The sequence below is a fragment of the Anopheles ziemanni genome, chromosome 3 (genome assembly GCF_943734765.1).
Source record: "Anopheles ziemanni chromosome 3, idAnoZiCoDA_A2_x.2, whole genome shotgun sequence".
In the NCBI taxonomy this organism is placed as follows: Eukaryota; Metazoa; Arthropoda; class Insecta; order Diptera; family Culicidae; genus Anopheles; species Anopheles ziemanni.
Window position 1 is genome coordinate 31273659 of NC_080706.1, and position 18229 is coordinate 31291887.

At 44.9% G+C, this 18229-nt stretch overlaps 5 protein-coding genes across 5 annotated transcripts; 3 read left to right on the forward strand and 2 right to left on the reverse strand.

Moving 5' to 3' along the window:
• Positions 1-7599, forward strand: LOC131286489 (G-protein coupled receptor moody). The gene is made up of 9 exons (XM_058315449.1): positions 1-180; positions 4371-4511; positions 4769-4945; positions 5015-5142; positions 5228-5381; positions 5465-5805; positions 5899-6060; positions 6844-6957; positions 7556-7599. Exons 1-9 carry the CDS (start codon positions 26-28, stop codon positions 7597-7599), a joined length of 1416 nt encoding a protein of 471 aa, XP_058171432.1. The 5' UTR covers positions 1-25.
• A 1583-nt stretch (positions 7600-9182) lies between these two features.
• Positions 9183-12207, reverse strand: LOC131286789 (uncharacterized). The gene is made up of 6 exons (XM_058315788.1): positions 11889-12207; positions 11586-11814; positions 11333-11494; positions 9670-11265; positions 9439-9588; positions 9183-9374 (listed from the first exon to the last, which is right to left on the reverse strand). Exons 1-6 carry the CDS (start codon positions 11998-12000, stop codon positions 9254-9256), a joined length of 2370 nt encoding a protein of 789 aa, XP_058171771.1. The 5' UTR covers positions 12001-12207; the 3' UTR covers positions 9183-9253.
• Positions 12208-13841: 1634 nt separating this feature from the next.
• LOC131287797 (regucalcin-like) lies at positions 13842-14939 on the forward strand. Its single transcript, XM_058316881.1, has 3 exons — positions 13842-14019; positions 14098-14662; positions 14730-14939. The coding sequence occupies exons 1-3, from the start codon at positions 13860-13862 to the stop codon at positions 14920-14922; spliced, it is 918 nt and encodes a 305-aa protein (XP_058172864.1). The 5' UTR covers positions 13842-13859; the 3' UTR covers positions 14923-14939.
• Positions 14940-15305: 366 nt separating this feature from the next.
• On the forward strand, positions 15306-16357 carry LOC131284537 (regucalcin-like). The gene is made up of 3 exons (XM_058313396.1): positions 15306-15465; positions 15533-16097; positions 16165-16357. Exons 1-3 carry the CDS (start codon positions 15306-15308, stop codon positions 16355-16357), a joined length of 918 nt encoding a protein of 305 aa, XP_058169379.1.
• Positions 16358-16479: 122 nt separating this feature from the next.
• LOC131289818 (10 kDa heat shock protein, mitochondrial) lies at positions 16480-17846 on the reverse strand. The gene is made up of 2 exons (XM_058319151.1): positions 17690-17846; positions 16480-17337 (listed from the first exon to the last, which is right to left on the reverse strand). The coding sequence occupies exons 1-2, from the start codon at positions 17690-17692 to the stop codon at positions 17038-17040; spliced, it is 303 nt and encodes a 100-aa protein (XP_058175134.1). The 5' UTR covers positions 17693-17846; the 3' UTR covers positions 16480-17037.
• Positions 17847-18229: the final 383 nt, after the last annotated feature.

Consider the following 18229-nt stretch of genomic DNA (forward strand, 5'->3'; position numbering starts at 1 on the left):
GTAGTGCCGCCAAACTTGCGAAGCCATGAACGAACTCATCAACGGAACGCTCACGGGGACGTCGGTCGACGAGGGACGGGGCTGGCCAAACGCTACTTCCGTTCTGCCAACGTCATCCGGGGCGGTCGGTGACGATGGCTTGGAGGATGCGTACAGCACCTTCCCGGACGAAACCAGCCGGTAGGTAGCCGATGGCCGCGGCCTGACGGAAAGAGTCTTGGGGAACTTTTGATGGAAACCGCACGCATCGGAAAGTGCCAAAAGTGACGAGTTTATTGCTCGCTAGCGAACGGAAATCGGTCACGACAGTGGTGTTCCAGTTTTGCCGCGATTGCGGTGTGTTTTTAAAATCCTTTTTCGACCATAATACATAGCATACTACATGGTGCATATTTAGCTATGAAAATATTAACAATAATATTGTTCACGCTACTAACTTAGGTGTAAATAAGTCATTCTCTAAAATGTTGTCATTTCAATTCAAAATGAAACAAAAATAATTAGACCATTATGGGACCAAGAAGCATAGTACAATATTAAACACAAATGGCTCAACAAAATTGATAAATATTAAGCAAGGAATGTATTCTACAACCAATCGCTTGCAGATGTAACTTACTGTTTACGTCTAGAATCTAGCCGAGCATCCGCGGTCCTGTTTGAAAAAAATGCAGAACTAAACCAAGCGGAAAAGATAATATTGCAACATACATAATAACCCTCGTGTCTGATGTGCGTACCAAAACGGGAAAATCACGTCGACGCAAACACCTTTTGGGGGCGCCGCAAAAAAAAACCTAGAAGGGAAAACGGTACCCCATACGAAAGGCAATTCTTTATGGGTAAAATAAATAAAATGAGGCATACGGAACACACAAAAAAACCCTAAACATTAAAAACACCCTTCGTGGTACGTGTGTACGTGCGTGATCATCATCGTCATCATCATCGTCGTCGTCACGGTGCGATCGAGAGTCCCGAATTAAAAAAGGAAATAAGCAATGAAACTTTGTGCACAAATCCGTACGGAGGGGAATAGCGCGCGGAACTTTATGGAACTTCCTGTGCTCCGGCGGCCGGCCCGGTGTATGTGATGTGGTTGTACAAATCCATGCTAACCACTGGCCCCGGCGCGGTACAGTTTTGTGGCTAATAGAAAACAAAAACAAAAACGGTCCATTTTAAACTCAGCTAATATAGGCAGGGGACCCGCCAATTTCCAACGATGCAATGCAGCGCCTCGACAAGGGGAGGCCACTCATTGAACCGAATTGACGAATTAACTTACGAGAGTGTATGGTGGGAGGACAGGCTTCCCACCCCGAAGGGGACGAACGGCCGTTTACGATACTTGCCCTGGTTTGCCCTATAACCTCACTTTTTAACTCTTCCTACAACGTCAGCATGGCCTCGGACCGTTTGTGCAACCAGTATGAGTTCTACTTTGGTCTCCCACGTCCAATTAGGTGTAGTGCATATATTGGATGCTAAGTTGGGCGAATATTAATATCATCGTTCGAATTAACGCTGCCAATATCCGAGAGAGAGAACGAGCCAGTAGTACATTTGCATAATAATTAATTCATTGTAACGATTGCTTACGACGTTGGTGAAACTTTGGTGGAGATTATTTTCTACCCAAACACAACTTCAATCTAGTCGCGATTAGCGGGTACAAAAAACAATGGACTTTGTGAAATGATTTGTGTTTAAGTGTGCTGAAATGCTATAAAGCAATAAAAAAGTCCTCGCACCACAATTGGTTTGATACACGGCAATTAAATGTTTTTGCTGCGTAACTCAAACAAACAAACAAACCACAAATGTAACAGCCAAATGTACATAAGAAACTAATCGGAAAAAGCACCGAAAACACCAAGCGCTTGTTAATTGCCGATTGGCGCTAGACGACCGGATGATAGTCTCACGTTGCTTAATCATCATACAGATGATTGTGTACAGTTTTCAGCGGAACTCGGCGATGACAAACTTCACCGCACCACCATACACGGCAAACACACGGAATTTCCTTCTCCGCGATCACGCTGAAGTGATCTCTTACCGAAAGCCTACAGGCCGAAGGTGACTCACAGCGTGGCCACGGCGTCGTCACCGTTTGCCGATCATAGCTCTTAGTTTGGAGTGTGTTCCTTGTGGTATTGCGGGTTTCTGAATTGACGCGGATTTTGAATTTACGTTGTTGACGCTAACAAGAATCTGATTTGATGTAGTTAAACTTTGTTTGTATACTCATCCTTATCTCTTTTAATCGGAGGTGGTAAATGGTATGGTAAATGGAACTAAAAGTAACATTCTGTGATAACCGAAGCATTTCGTGGATAACAAAGACTAATAATATTCTTTCCTTACTATCTGACACAACAATCAAAAGCGTTGCAGTGGCATCAGTATAAAGGACTTCGTAGAGCATCATTTTTGAAATTAGTCAGTTTTCGATTGCATTTCGATACAGTCGATCCTGTCACCCAAAGTGTTGTGAACGTTTTGTTAAAAAAAAAAAAGTTTTCATTTGAGGGCCGGTTTAACTTAATTTAATCTATGAACTAGTGAAAGGGGCTTTACAAATGTTGGCTACCTCAAGCGTACAAAAATACTGATGATGCCATAACAAGACTACTCAGAATCGACTCTAGCTCTCACGACTAGGGATGACAAAAAGGGGCAGACGGAGTAACCTCGGCCCTCGCCCATAAAGGTGAGGAAAGCAAGAGATTAGTTCCGTTCAGCGAGTCTGCGTCATTTGGAAAGCAAGTGGCCGTATAAACGTTTCGCACTCGGCAGCATGTATGCGGGAGTGTGCAGTTCTTCTCAAGCTGAAACGTCGGTTCGGATGCGGTTACATCCGGCTGGAAAACAAAACGGCAAGTAACTATCAGCCTCCGTCCACGGGGCACGCTGAAATGTGCAACGGTGGCATGGGTAATCGGATATGCCATGCGGTCGGATCTAATTTGATCCATGTTAGGAAACTTCCGGCCTCTGCAAAGAGCTTTGCTTGACAATGACATTTCTCCCGTAGAAAAGATCTGTTTGAACACCAGGGTCCACCAGGTTATTATTCATAAATAAGAAAGAACCGTGTGCGAGTTTATGGTTATTGTCGTTTGTAAAATTCAACTTATGTATCAAACAATTCCATCCATGTTCAAGATTCAGTTCGAATATTGTGGCTCTAAATCGATAGCTAATTTCATATTTCTCCTATTTGAATTCCGAATTACTTTTCATCAATTAGTATCTGATTGGCCAATGTTTGCTACGAGAAAACCCCCGCGCGTTCTTCAAATTAACTATGGGCTGCCTAGCGCGCCTAAAAAATCAAGTTTTACCGAAAATAAACTCCGTTTTATTTTTCTACACAATCCGGATCAAGTTGTTTTGACATAATTTGTAGTTTATAAGTTTCCGTTGTCCTCCAACCCATCATCTCGATTTCCCTTTCGTTAGACACGAGAAAAACTGCAAAATATGGACAACTCATCATCCTGGAAATGCAAGTGTCTTCCCTCGACATCGTCCATCCGTCCGCAGCATAAACTGCAGCACAAGCCAAACCGTCTGAGAAACACATTGTACGCCCGCCTGTACATAATACCTCCCACAATTTTCATTTCCTTCCGCCCACCAACACTCCTTGGGCTTGATCGCGAGTACGTTGGACGCGAGTTTTCTGTTTATAAATAAACCCGACCTACCACCGCCTTAGTCCGTTACTTCGAGACGCATCCCTGTTTCTTGTTCTTCTCCCTACAACCGATCAATGGATGGTATGTGTGGATTCGAGCCGACAGCGTAACCCATTCGCTACGATCCTCCCGGAGGATCACCCGCGCTTCACCACGTGGTTCTTTAGCGTACTCTCGTCAGTCCCAGCCGTTGGACACGCTAAGTTTGTATGTTTGTGGTTCATGTCAATTTGGACTGCTTTAGACTGCGGCCGTCTTGAAGGGAGTAAATAAAACAATCGTTTATTGATTCGGTGTCGTGTTTCCCGGGTCTCGATGGGAACGATTTTCGGTGGGTCGGCTCTCCGCCGGCTGCCATATGATCCTTGGCATTCGGAAATTCCCGGATGTATGTGTAGGTCTTCACTACTCAAGCGAGTAGCTTATCTTCCCTCATCGAACTTCCTGACATGGAAGAGCTATGTCAGGCTATCCATTTACTCATGTCAACTTACATTCAAACTCCATACGGCTTTTCAACTTCTAGAATCTAACCTAATTTTTTATTGAAACATGAGAGCTGAAGGGGATAGGAAGACTTAAACTGGATGGGATATTTAACGATAATAAGCCATACAAACTTTATTTGTTTAAACAATTTATGGTTCGACCCTCCGTTACTAGGTTTTCCCGGGCACTCCTCACGTTCGCTGCCACGGCCACAATACTCATCATGATAACGGGCATCGTCGGCAACCTGCTGACCATCGTAGCGCTCTTAAAGTACCCCAAAATGCGGAACGTGGCGGCAATCTTCATCGTGAGGTAAGTAGTACGTGACACCCAACCCAGCCCGACTAGAACGCTGCCCGTTTCCGTTAAAGAATGTCGACGTGGAAAATAAAAACCATAGAATATATCAGAGATAGTAATTCACCATGGACGCTCGTAGTACTTTTGCAGAAAGGGCGTATACTCTTCTATCTCCAGAAGTCACGTTCCAATTCTAAGCTCTTTTTTTCCAAATCGTTGACGATACTATTTTGCTCTAATTTTTTATCCCTTTTAACTACTTCTGGTAGCTTATGCATCGCCGATTGCAGTTTCTGTCTGATTGTGCTGCCGTTTAACGCAATTCGATTTATTCGCGGGACGTTGTTGCACGGCGAACAAAGCCTGTGGTGCACGCTGATAACCTTCATCCAGTATGGCAGCGTCGGCGTATCGTTGCTCTGCATCACGATGATCACCATCAATAGGTAAGCCGTTTGACTTGGAAATCGACGAACTCTCAAGCTGAAAAATGTTTTGACAACTTTCCGGAACAGGTACATCATGATCGCACACTACAACATTTATGCGAAGGTGTACAAAACCACCTGGATCGCCGTAATGATCGTCACCTGTTGGTTGTTTTCCTATGGCTTCCAGCTGCCAACGCTATTCGGGGTGTGGGGTAAGGAGTGGACGAAGATCCTAGATCCCTCAGCTCGTCCCATAGACGGTTGGTAATTACGAGGGATTTGTTCTCCGTTTTTCAGGAAGGTTCGGCTACAACAAGCAGCTTGGGACGTGCTCTATTCTGCCGGACGAACATGGGCGGAGCAGCAAAACGGCAATGTTCATCATTGCCTTCCTCATTCCATGCATCATCATCATAATATGCTACAGTCGTATTTTCTGGGTCGTTCACGCGTAAGTGCCAATTCAGACGAAATATACTTGAGCTACTCGGAGCAGCCTTCCTATAATTGGTTCCGTTTCCCAACCATTGCTAGGTCGGAAAAGCGTATGAAAAATCATTCCAAATCGCAATGCAGCATTCCGAACAACCTGCGATCGGCGGTCGATCCGGCCGCCCCGCTATCGTCCGCCAGCTCCAGCTCGGCCAACAACAACTCCATCAGCTACACGGCCAGCTCCTCGGCGGTGAAGGTAGCAGGTGGTCGGGCTGGTACCACCACCACCACTACCTCCGCCAACGACACCCGGGACGCGAAGGCGAAACGCAACGAATGGCGCATCACCAAGATGGTCCTGGCAATCTTCCTGTCGTTCGTTATGTGCTACCTGCCGATCACGATATCGAAGATCGTCGATAAGAATGTGTCGGTGCCGGGTAAGTGGGGGCGAGCGGGTGTAAGCTCCTTATGTAATCCTTTTTGGTCTAATCTTTGCCAATTCTCCGTGTCCCATTCGTACCCGGTAACAGTGCTGCACATCATCGGCTACATTATGCTGTACCTGTCCGCGTGCATCAACCCGATCATCTACGTGATCATGAACAAACAGTACAGGCAGGCGTACAAGATATTGCTCTTCTGCAAGCCGGGTCGTCTGCTGGGATTCACGCACGGTGGTAGCAGCGTCGGAGGTAAGAGAATTTAAAAATTTATCGCGGAGATATGGTTGCTGTCATGCGGCTAGCTGCTGTTTGTCACGAGAAGTTTTTTTTTTAAATGTCATTAAGAAGAAATTCATTCAGCATTCTACCAGGAAATGTTTATTGCTCCTTTTGCAATGGCTATGAATAATGTTTTATTTATTCACAATTTTTAATGCCATGATCGACGATCAATTGAAGGACACAGCGTGCAACTGCATTTGCTTTACATGCCCTAGAGAGAAAAAAGTCTCCAGGCACTATCGTCTGTATCACCCATCGTCCTTCATGCCCACCCGTTTTGCTCAGTTGATTACCAACCGGGTCTTACTTTACCCGAGTTCCGTGGTAGTCGGTACAAAAAGTTCTACATTGTTCCATTAGGAAGACAGTTTTATTGCTCAATTATCTCGTCACCGATAGAACCTCGGTGAGCACGCGGAGGGTGGATAGCTGAAGTCAACGTGTCAATGAATCGCCCTCCGTATTGATCGACCTTCGAAGGGGTCATCGTGTCTGTCGCCCTGTCTTGTCTTGTTGGCGCTAGGAAAATGCTCCGAAGGCGTGCATAACGCTTTCAATCGGTGAAGAACGTGTCAACACGGAATTACGTGCAATGCACGTTGAAACAATCTCTCAAAGACATTAAAGTTGATCCAATACGTCCCGGTCCATCGATACCGGATCAGCTAGCGCACATAGCTTAGGACTTCTCCCTCAAGACATCCTCACTTAGATCCCGTTTTCGTTTATGCTTCTGTACATTTTATTTAGAGAAATGGAAAGACACAGGGTACAGCTACAACCACAGTCGTACCATGGTGTCCCAAGTCTCAATAGCCGAACCAGAGTCGCCGTACCTTCCCCAATCCAACCGACTGCGCCAAGGTAATCGGAGGACCGGCGAAAACTTAACCAACCATCAGCATCAACGATGGCAGCAGCAACTCATAATTCTATACTTTCTTTTTGCTTGGTACTTGCATCTTTCGGAATGTTCTGTCTTCTTCGGTCGTTGATAACGGTCGTTTTCTATCTTTCTAGTAGTGTCAGATAAATGCTAGTTACTTCTGGTTACGACCCGAATTCTGTCCCATTTCTCGGCAAAATATTTGGATACTCGCAGCTTATCATTCGCATTAGCATCACGCATTAGTTGAAACATCCAGATTTCATTGCATTCTCATATGCTCACGTTTGCACATATTTTAGTATAGAGACATCCTATGATTTTAGTTTTGATTGCATTTTGTACCATTAATCGATTTGAAAACATGTTTTCCCAACAACTTTTATAAGAAATTGATTTTACAAACTCAGAAATCCTTACATAATTCTCATATAATTGGTTTGATATAGCACCTTTTTACTAAATTCATAGTGCTTTGCTTGAACCCGCCTTATCAATTGAAAGCTTTTGCCTGTAGTGAGCAACAACTAAAAAAATCCAATCAATACACTACAATCTGGCTTCCTTTTCTTACAGATTCGCCACACCCGCAACATTTAGTCGCCATTCAAGATAGCTAGACCGCACGCAACAACGTGGACGAACTGAAAAGTATGACCAGTGGTTAACAACGTGGTAGCGGCAAGCGGTTGAATAAAATCCGCTATTCCTTACGTTACAAGAAGAAGGATCCCACAGATGCAAGAAAGCGACACATACAGTCAAATAAGCATACACCAAAATGGATCGAGGACCAAACTCACCAAACGGACGAGAAAACTGAACGCTTGAACGCAGGGGGAAAACCCCGGTGGCCATAGACGGAAACCACGCCATATACCAAACGGCTTGCGACCGTGTATCGAACTCCTCTATCGCACACAGTCCGTGTCAAAACATTCACGATGCCAAACTAGTTTAGTTTTAACCGTCTGCAACGCGAATTAAACTCAAAGAAACATTTTACAGGGGAGGGGGGTTGTTTTTTGTTTGCTACAGGACACTCGAATTCGCCTCCGCGTTGCAGCAGCACTGGTCGAATAGCCTTAGGAAGTAAAACGAATGGAAAGGGCTCCAAAGATCAAACAAACACAGGATACAACTGACGGACGAAACTGTGGTCGCGTTCCTGTGGCCTATGGACTATTCAGTTACTTTTTACAATTACTAGATAAGATTAAATTATTCAACGTACTGTTCGGGCACTCGTTTTACAGAGACTACTTTCCCCTAGTGGTTATCTTCCTCAGCCTATACACTCTCTATACTGTACAAATGAAAACGAAGTGAATAAAGACAGCTGTTACGATTAAGTAGAATGGAAACGATTGTCCAGTTAGGGCTTGGTTTTAATAAAACAGAAGAAATCATAAGTGTCATTAACAATCCGAAAGGTAAAGTTGTCATCCTTGTTCGAACTAAATTCAACCCACCCGAAGCTGTTTATTTTATTGCATAAGAGTGTTCTGCTTTATTCATACCTTTGTCTTGTTGCTTTAGAAAACATTGCATTCTTGTGCCCACATACCTTTCTCGGTTTCCTCGCTGCCCTGCCCGGCACTACCAGGAATATTATAAGAATATCGTTCGTTAACAAATGCTATTCCATAACGTGCAGAAGCGGATGTCTTTCACTAGGCAAGAGCAGCAGAATTGTGGGCAGAAATCAAATTTATAATATCATCTCATCTCCCCTAATACCTACTTGATGTGTGTGTGTAGGTGTGTCTGAGTTTTAGTAGATTTTGCTTAAAACTAATCAGAAATACATAAACTGTACATCTTGGCGTCTTATCTTCAAAATTCCCTCACTTGCCCCATCTCGCATTAAATAAGTACGAGAATGGAAGGCAACCGGCACTGAAATTAGGCTACTTTGTTTGATGTCCCGAACGATCAAATACACCGTCCGTAGGTATTCATTCAACCGCGTCGGGTCGTGTACGAAAACATGTATTATGTGACCTTATTTTCGGGCGCAATATGACCCAAGTTTTAACCTTATTATTTTTAAAAACATTTTACATTCGTCGATCGTCTAAACTGCCGACCCACTTTCGATCCACTATCGATCAAAAATGATAGAAACATGGCTCAACTTAAGGCCTACTAGCTAAACAAAGTGAAAACAAAAAAACACAATTGATAAAAAAAAAATAACAAATATAAAACTCATAAGTGGAAAACAAACATCATCCCCCAGAGCGATTGTGAGGATATGATCGGATAGAAAATTTAGCTTGCAGTGCCATCGTGGAATTGCAGCGTATCCGCGGTACCGTAGCAGCGCCGTTTGAAGTCACCCAATCGTTTCGGCAGGTTAGACTGATCGATTCGGACCGATTGCATCGTATTGCTGTGAAAGGAAACACAACACGTTTTAGCGGGAAATTTAACGGACAAGCGCTGGTCTCATCTACCTGGTTTTGCTCAACACCAATACGCCACCACTGTCTCCGATCTGTTGTGCGTTTAACGAGTATAACTTGCACAGATCTTGCAGTTTATCATGCTCGGCCTCATCGACATCGTGTAGTGTGAGTTCACGTTGCTGGTCGTCCTGAAGGAATCTAAAAGCATATTCGAAACGAGAAGGAAATAATATATTGTTAGAACATCCACCCGGCAGATAAGTGTTGGGAATGACTAACCGCGACAGTAGTTCGTTGACGCTCGAGATGATGGAAAATCCGGGTCGTTCCTCACGAATCCTTCGACAACCGGCGCGTATCTCGCGGATCTCATTGGCTAGCGGCATCCCCGGTCCAACGTTGTTGACTAGAAAGGGGGCCGAATGTGGCATGCCGGGAATTTCGGGCGCGACCGACAGACTCGGGTCGAGTGTATTGAAAATGCTATGATCACCCGTCATCGCGGGGGCCTCCTGGAGCGGTCGTTGGTTTACCGTCGATATACCCAACGGAACGCCACCGGCCATCGTTGGAGGGATCGTCGTGGAGGTATTCGTCGGTAGCAACTCATCGGACGACATGAGCGTATCGTCGTCCGGAAGATCCTGGTCGTCCTGTCCAATAATCAAGGGTAGCACTGGCCGTCCGAGCGTAGAAGAGGACGTAGCACCCACCGTCGACCGGGTGCCGTGGTACGCCTTGCGAAAGTCATGCTTTGAGGCGAACGTGATCATGGCCTCGTTTCCAGGCCAATCCGTTAGTTCGTCGTCACCCTCGTGATCGGTTTCGTTCGCCAGAACCGCCTCCGAGTCACTTGAGCTGAGTGAACTGGAGCTAAGGAAGTCGTTCACTTGCCCACCGCAGTCCATCAGCTGACTCTGCCCTTCCGGGCACGACATCATAAGCATTTGCTTCTTGCGAATGTACTTCGACTTACGATGTCGATGCTTTTCCTTCGGGTAAGCACTTCCTGTTGCTTTCGATGGCATCGGTTCGGCAGAAGTTGTGGCAAGCGCCATCAAGGGCCTGAGTGCCGGATGAAACGGCAGCTGGCCATCCAGACCTGCTCGACCGAAAGGCTGCATGACCAATGGCTTAAGAAGATCGGACGATGTTTGCCGAGCCATCGGTATCGCCGGCGTTGGCCCTAGTCCACTCGGTGTTGGTCTTCCGATCGTCGCCAACGATGCAGCAGATGCTGCAAGCTGCTGAAGGGGGTTTATACGGCCTTCAGGTAACTGGGGTGCTGCTCCTGTCGCTGCAGACGTCATTGGTTGATTTAATGCTATGTTTGTGATACTGCTTCCATTCCCACCCAACGGCAGAAACTGCTGTAGGCCCACATTGTCTTGATGAGTTTCACCCGACGACTGACCCCGGATTCCGAGAGGACCAACAACTGGCGACCCACCACCAAGCAACATCGATCCCGACGGAAGGGTATTTCCCGGTGTCTCTCCCGGTCGGAGTTGCAAAGGAATGGAGAAATTGAACTCTCCAGCCCCCGGTACGGCTACCGGAAGTGAAGGGATTGGTCCGGCTGAACGCGAAACCTCCAACAGGGCCAATCGTTCTCGATCGCGGTCGGCCGATATGCGTTCGATTTTCGAAACGACGGTCTTGTTCAGCGGCAGGATGCGTTCGCACTTCATCATGCTAGCGGAAAAGGAGGCCGCCCGGTTGCGACTCTTGTACTCACTGTAGGAAGCCACTTTCGGGCCGAAGAATTCCCGCTGGCGCGGTACACTACTGGAATGTTGCTTGCAAAAATCGTAATCCAAGCCACCACGGTCTCGCTGTCCTCGTTTACGTTTACCACAGAAAAACATGGTACTCCTAAGGAAGAAGATGAAATTAGGCTTGGTAATGGTAAGGAAAGTCACCCGTTTGGGCGTAAACGCACCGAAAGCTGTCTGGGCATGCTGAATGCTTGAAGACGCGCTTCTTCACCGTTCCAGCTACGGGAAAAATGGCACTGCCGCTTCCACTGATGTGCGGCGTTGAAGGTGTGGTTTCGTACTCGACGGCCATACGTTTATACTTTCGCTTTCGTCGCATGTTGGGTCTGGTGAGATTGAGGAAATTGTTTAGTGAATGTTCGTTCCACAACATTACTGCGCGCTACTATTCAGCTTCAAATTTATCTTTGCTCCTACCTGGCAGGACTGAAGTTTTCATTTAGCGAATCCGACTCGAAATTTCCCCCGAGTGGTGTTTGGCGTAGCTTGAACGCGAACGCCACGGAATGTCGATCATCTGAGTCACTCTGGATGAGATTGTTGCTGCCACTGAGACAGGGCGAGTCGGCCTGGTTCATCACCACATTGTGGACCGGTGGATCCGTTGGGCTGCTTGAACTATCCTCGGTAGGCTGGGGAGCACAGGCTGCAGAAACGATAGAAATAGTGTCCAATAGTAGCCAACCGTGCGAAATTAATTTACAATCGTTTCGCACTTACGAAGATTTCCTGTGGATCGGGTTCGCCGCCGTACACCCCATCGAACCTTGCTGGAGTTGGTACGGGATGTTTCCTCGAGCGCCAGAGTCAGATCGTGTGAAAATTGTTCCATCGTGCCGCGTCGAAGTAGCACAGCTGATGCACCCGATTCATACGATAGTTTGAGAGACTCACGGGGACTCGAAACGATAAGATTACGTGTTTCGGTGGACGGTTATAAACGACTGCGAGGAAAGCACTGGAAGGACGATGCGAGCACACAGTAAATTATATAATCGCAATAATTTCTCGTTCATCCGACAACCGAAGTACAACTGCTCCTTTTTTGCGCGCAGAAATTTGGTACAAGGGTAAAAAAGGGTCCGGGAAAGTGCGAGTTTTGCACTAGAAATCGCTACATTCTCCAGTAGATTTCTGCCCCCGCACGAACGGATGGACACAAAATGCACAACATGGTACCGTCCTCACGACCGACAAGTCCATAAGCACGGCGATATTCGACACTACAAATGTGATTCAAAACCTTGCAGATAAAAACGATGCAAAGCAAATCGATCACGTATTTGTTGTTATCCTAGAAACATTCCTGCTTCATCAATGCAACGAATGCTTAACGGGTTGGAGGTGTGTGCTCGAAGTTAGATTCATTTTCAAACAACTCTCTCTTTTCGGATCAACGGTAGATCAAATGCTAAAAGAAACTATTTTTACTAGGCAAATATTTTTAGTTTTATAATTAATATTACTTAAATGCTTCTGAAATCTTCTTATTTTGAGAAAGGAAGAAATATATAGCAGTACTACTTTACTGTGGATTGGAGCAAAAGGAATCACAACCTATACCCAACCCTACTATTACCAGCATTCTCAAATGACAGATGTCATATGGAAACTGTCATCAAAAACTCATTTCGACTCGTAGAGGTGTGAGGTCAGAGCTGGATTGATTGGTTTTATCCGACCAGTACAATTCATTTTCAATTTAAGTCTGTTAATATTAAAAAAATTTAGAATTGTAAAATTTTAAGTAATCTAGTTTCCTATAATCACATAAAGATCATTCGCTCTGTGGGTAGAACTTACTTTTGCGGTGTAATTATTTGGTTCAGACCGAAATCTAATTCTCTTATTTTAAAACAGGTAAATATGATGGAAATTTGTTTTTCCTTATCACAAAAAAGTGTATGTCTCATTTTAAAACTGGTTTGCCTGCTTGTATATAATCGTTTGCCCTGATTTAGTAACATTTATCTTAAAAAATAAAGTGCGTCCAGCTTAGCTGAATTGCTCTAGCTGCTTTACAAAATATGACTTGGAGAGAGAATTAGAGGTGATGGATGCATTAACCAAGATACAATTAAAATAGGAAGTAACGGAATTCAGAGGTGAAGGTTTCAATACAAAAAATCGGTGGGAAACGATCACACATCGCGTGGCCTTGATCGCGGCTAGAAGTGACTAAGGGGCCATTCATCCGAAATCATTCGATAGCGAAGCACGCTCAAGACAACTTCGTTTAACGAAGATAAACTTTTCAAAATTTTCAGACTATTAGTGTTTAAATTTGGTCGTGGGCTCTTTATACAATGCAGTTAACTAGAATTCAAACTACGATCACTCGATCGCGTAACCGTCGCTTCAAGTGCACGCCAATCATGAGCTCTATGCAATTCAGTGCATTCTTTGTTTTGCTGTGGTGTGGTGCATTCCATGCATTTGCTCAAGGACAGCCGCTAGAGGTAAGTGCGAAGGCAATGTTTCGTGCCCATGGTTATAGTTTGACGAAATCCAAATGTGCATACAGTTCAGTGAAAGAAACTTCATTGGTGTGTTAAAGTTTATTAAAAAAATTTATTAAAAATTAAAGTTTAATTTAATTTTCAATAAGAATTAAAGGTCATTTGCGTTTATGTTTATATTCATTATGCTTTCATTCTGTTGGAACGTAACTCCGAACAGGAAACAGTTACGATGGCTTATCAGGTGACCCAGCTACCAAGTCCCCTAGCGAAGTTGGGTGAGGGACCAGTTTGGGATATCGATACCCAGAGCCTCTACTATGTGGACATCTCCACTCCCGCCGTTCTGCGTTACGATTATAAGGAAAACCGAACGTACAGCGCTAAACTGGGTAACTATAATAAAATATTTTAATGTTACAGAAATGGGAATAGTGCATTTACATACATTTTCTAAACATGTTAATCAGATGGCGCAGATTCAATCTCGTTTCTTGTGCTCGTTGCTGGGAAACCTGATCATTTTGTGATCGGCGAAAACCACCGAGTTATGTTGATCCACTGGGATGGCCGGTCGGAAAAAGCCAGCCACATTAGCACGCTTGCTGATCTAGGAACAACACAAAGCCATGTACGTTTCAACGATGGAAAGGTTGATCCGTCGGGTCGTCTGTATGCCGGCACGATGCTACTAGAATCGGTTGGTGATCCAAATATCCAGAAAGACGGACAATTCTTTCGCTACGACAATGGCACAATGGTGCCACTGAAGAGAAATGTTAGCATCTCGAACGGGCTAACATGGGACGAACCGACCAATCCGTTGCGGATGTACTACATTGACTCACCAACGCTAGAGGTGAAGGCGTTCGATGTTGACGGGGAAGGTGATTTGAAGAACGAGACCGTGTTTTTCGACTTACGAGTCAACGGTACTGCTCCAGGTTACGTACCCGATGGTATGACTTCCGATGCCAACGGTAACTTATACGTAGCCACCTGGGGTGGCTGGAAGGTGCTGAAGGTTGATAAGAAGTAAGTTTATAATAGAGTCTGTCTGTTTTATGATTTATAATCATTTTCTGTCTGTTTTTTCTTGCAGGACTCGGAAAGTTCTACAGGAAATCAAAATACCAGCTGAACAAGTTACGTCCGTAGCATTTGGCGGTCCTCTGCTGGACGAGTTGTTTGTCACTTCCTCGCTGCAAGGCGATAAACCAGCTCCCGCTGGAGCCTTGTTTAAAGTTACAGGTCTGGGTGTAAAGGGAAAACCTATGCACAAGATGGTTTTATAAACCAGGCACAGTCATTATAAAACACGATCATAACTTTAATGTGAAATAAACCAAGTACCGAGTAGCGTTAAGCAAACTAAATTATGTCTCAAATTTAAAACCACTACAGATTAAATTTAGAAACCCTATCGTTTGATAAGCTCAACCTTGAGCATCAAACAAAGGCATGCTAGTGGGTTGGTTAGTTCTTATCGCAGCATGTCAATTCATTCAATCAGATTCAATTTGGAGTCGTCTGTCCTATAGAGTTGGTCACGTTGCGTCGTGGATTATTTGTGTTTTTCTAGTTTTTAGGTGTTTCAGTTAACTGCAAATTATTCGTTGTTATATAATATAGTTGATTTCTATTATTTCACCGTACAAACCTGTTAAAAAACGGTTTAATGGCGTACCAGGTGACCCAGCTACCAAGTCCCCTAGCGAAGTTGGGTGAGGGACCAGTTTGGGATATCGATACCCAGAGCCTCTACTATGTGGATATTTTAACACCCACCATTCTGCGTTACGATTACAAGGAAAAGCGCACGTACAGCGCCAAACTGGGTAATTATAATAGCATATTATGCTTTAATAGGACTTACAACTATACTATCAACGTATACACGATCAGATGGCGCTGTAACTATTTCGTTCATTGTGCTCGTCGCTGGAAAGCCGGAGCACTTTGTCATCGGCGAAAGCAATCGGGTGTTGTTGATCCACTGGGACGGTCGATCGGAACAAGCCAGTCACGTTAGGACGCTTGCTGATCTGGGCGAGTCCCACCGCAATGTTCGTTTCAACGATGGAAAGGTCGATCCGTCCGGTCGTCTGTATACCGGCACGATGCTGCGCGGAGCATTTGGCGATGCATTTACCCAGAGTGAAGGACAATTCTACCGCTATGACAATGGCACAATGGTGCCACTGAAGGCTAACATTGGCATTTCGAACGGTATCACTTGGGACGAACCGACCAATCCGTTGCGGATGTACTACATTGACTCACCAACGCTGGAGGTGAAGTCGTTCGATGTTGACGGGGAAGGTGATTTGAAGAACGAGACCGTGTTCGTCGACTTTCGACTCAACGGTACTGCTCCAGGTTACGTTCCCGATGGTATGACTTCTGACGTCGACGGTAACCTTTACGTAGCCACCTGGGGTGGCTGGCAGGTTCTGAAGGTGGATAAAATGTAAGTAGATTTGTCGAATTTGTTTGCTTATTTTGTGACACTTTTTTTCCCTTTTTTTAAATTACAGCACCCAAAAGGTTTCGCAAGAATTCAAACTGCCAGTCGAAAGGATCACTTCCGTAGCTTTCGGTGGCCCTTTACTGGACGAGTTGTTTGTCACGTCTGCATTTTATGTAGATAAACCAGCTCCTGCTGGAGCTTTGTTCAATATTACTGGGCTACAGGTAAAGGGGAAGCCAATGCATAAGATGATTCTGTAAATTTTTCACTTAGAATCATTTCAGTACGCTAGCATGACATATGTATGAAATAAATAGTTTGAACTAGATTCCGTATCATAATCTCCAATTTCTTTAGAAACCATAACTCAGCCGAATACGGTATTCGAATAGTCCTCTACTTTATTAAGGGTTGTAGAAATCATACACGTTTCACTCATCCCTAACTCGACGTTTTCCCCGTCATTTCACCGTTCCACGCCTGCAGCGTTTAGTCAACAAGTGTCCTAGCAAATTGAACTTGAAAACCAAAGGAAGCATTCGAACGAACGGGAAAGTGGTGGATGGTCCATCAGGATCGGATCGTGTAGCAGGAGCAGCAAAGAAATTTTCGATGTCTTTGGTGGTCCATGACACGATCCGATCGGGGAAACATCTCAGAGACCTCAACTTTGCCATCACCTGTTGCTAGGTCATAACGAACGATCGAACATCTTGAACTTTTGTCTTAACAACCGGTAGATTTCCTCTCCATCCTCGTCCTTTTTGGTTGAAGGCCGCTTTGCATCGCACGCTTAACGCGCACGAGCATTAACGGACAATCTCGATTAGTCACTGGGTCTGTTGTTTTTCCTCTTTACTCCTTGTAAGCGCGCGCAAGCATGTGGGAGATGCGGTTTGTCCTGCAGCACACACACCGAGACGGTGGTCCCAGCCGAATCTTATTCGACCTTCGCCAGAATATCCGCTTCCCGGAAGAGGTGGTACTCTTTGCTGTCACCCAGCTCCACCTTGGTGCCACCGTACTCTGGCAGCAGAACCTTCTCGCCAACCTTCACCCCCAATGGCACATGTTCACCGGTCTGGGTATTGCGGGCACCGGGTCCAACGGCCACCACTGTTCCCTCGAGCACCTTCGACTGGGCTTTCTCCGGGATGACGATTCCACCCTTCGTTTTGGTAAGCGCTTCCGCACGCTGAATCAGCACACGGTCCAAAAGGGGCAATAGACGCTTGGTGGCCTAGATTAGTAGAAAAAAAACATGGTTAAATATTGCTATCAAGTATTAAAAGAACAACAAAACTATCTGGGCCGGAAGATGTGCTTCGAGTCTGACAGGAGATGAGATTACGTAAGCCAAACCCGACCACACAGCCACACGAAACTTCCAGTAACGAACGCACTATTCTAGTGCTGAAGCATATACAAATCTTTCTTATAAAATTAATAACGATGTTCTAAGGCAAAAGTGTACAATATATAGACACAGCAATCGATAATATCTTGTTGCAATAAAACAACTAACTCCAGCGTAGTTTCCTCTGGAACAGGCCGCGTTCGCAGGCAAGTTCTACTCAACCAAATTCACTTACCATTTTACTGTGATGATACTAGTTGAAATGCTGCCGTAGCTCTTGAGTTACACAAATAATCTGCAGTCACACCAGATTATCGTACAGCTTCAATTATTAGCCGCAAATCACCGGCAACTTGCAAAATCTCTACAGATAACCTCCGATCAGCACGAGGACCAAATTGACAGTGGTTCATGGAATTGACTGAAACGCCAAGGGCGGCACAAAACTGCTCGAATCCTTGATTTCTGTCGAGATTATTCTAGAAATAGTGCTCGTAATCGTCGCAAATTCTTGCCTGGAAGTAAACCTAATTTGCATCATCTGACGAGCAATGTGAAAAATAATGAGAGTAGTAGTTTTCATAAAGAAGAATAAAATGAATTTACTCCCCTGCGATTAAAAATATGAAATAGCAGACCGACCTGCTCGACGCGGTGGAGTAGTTGAGAAAGTATCATAAACTAAAAGTGTCCTTGTGTCAAAAAACAGAAAGAGAAGCATCCTTTAAAATTCCAAATAGTCGTTGACTGTTGCTTGCCTTCTCATTCAAGTTTG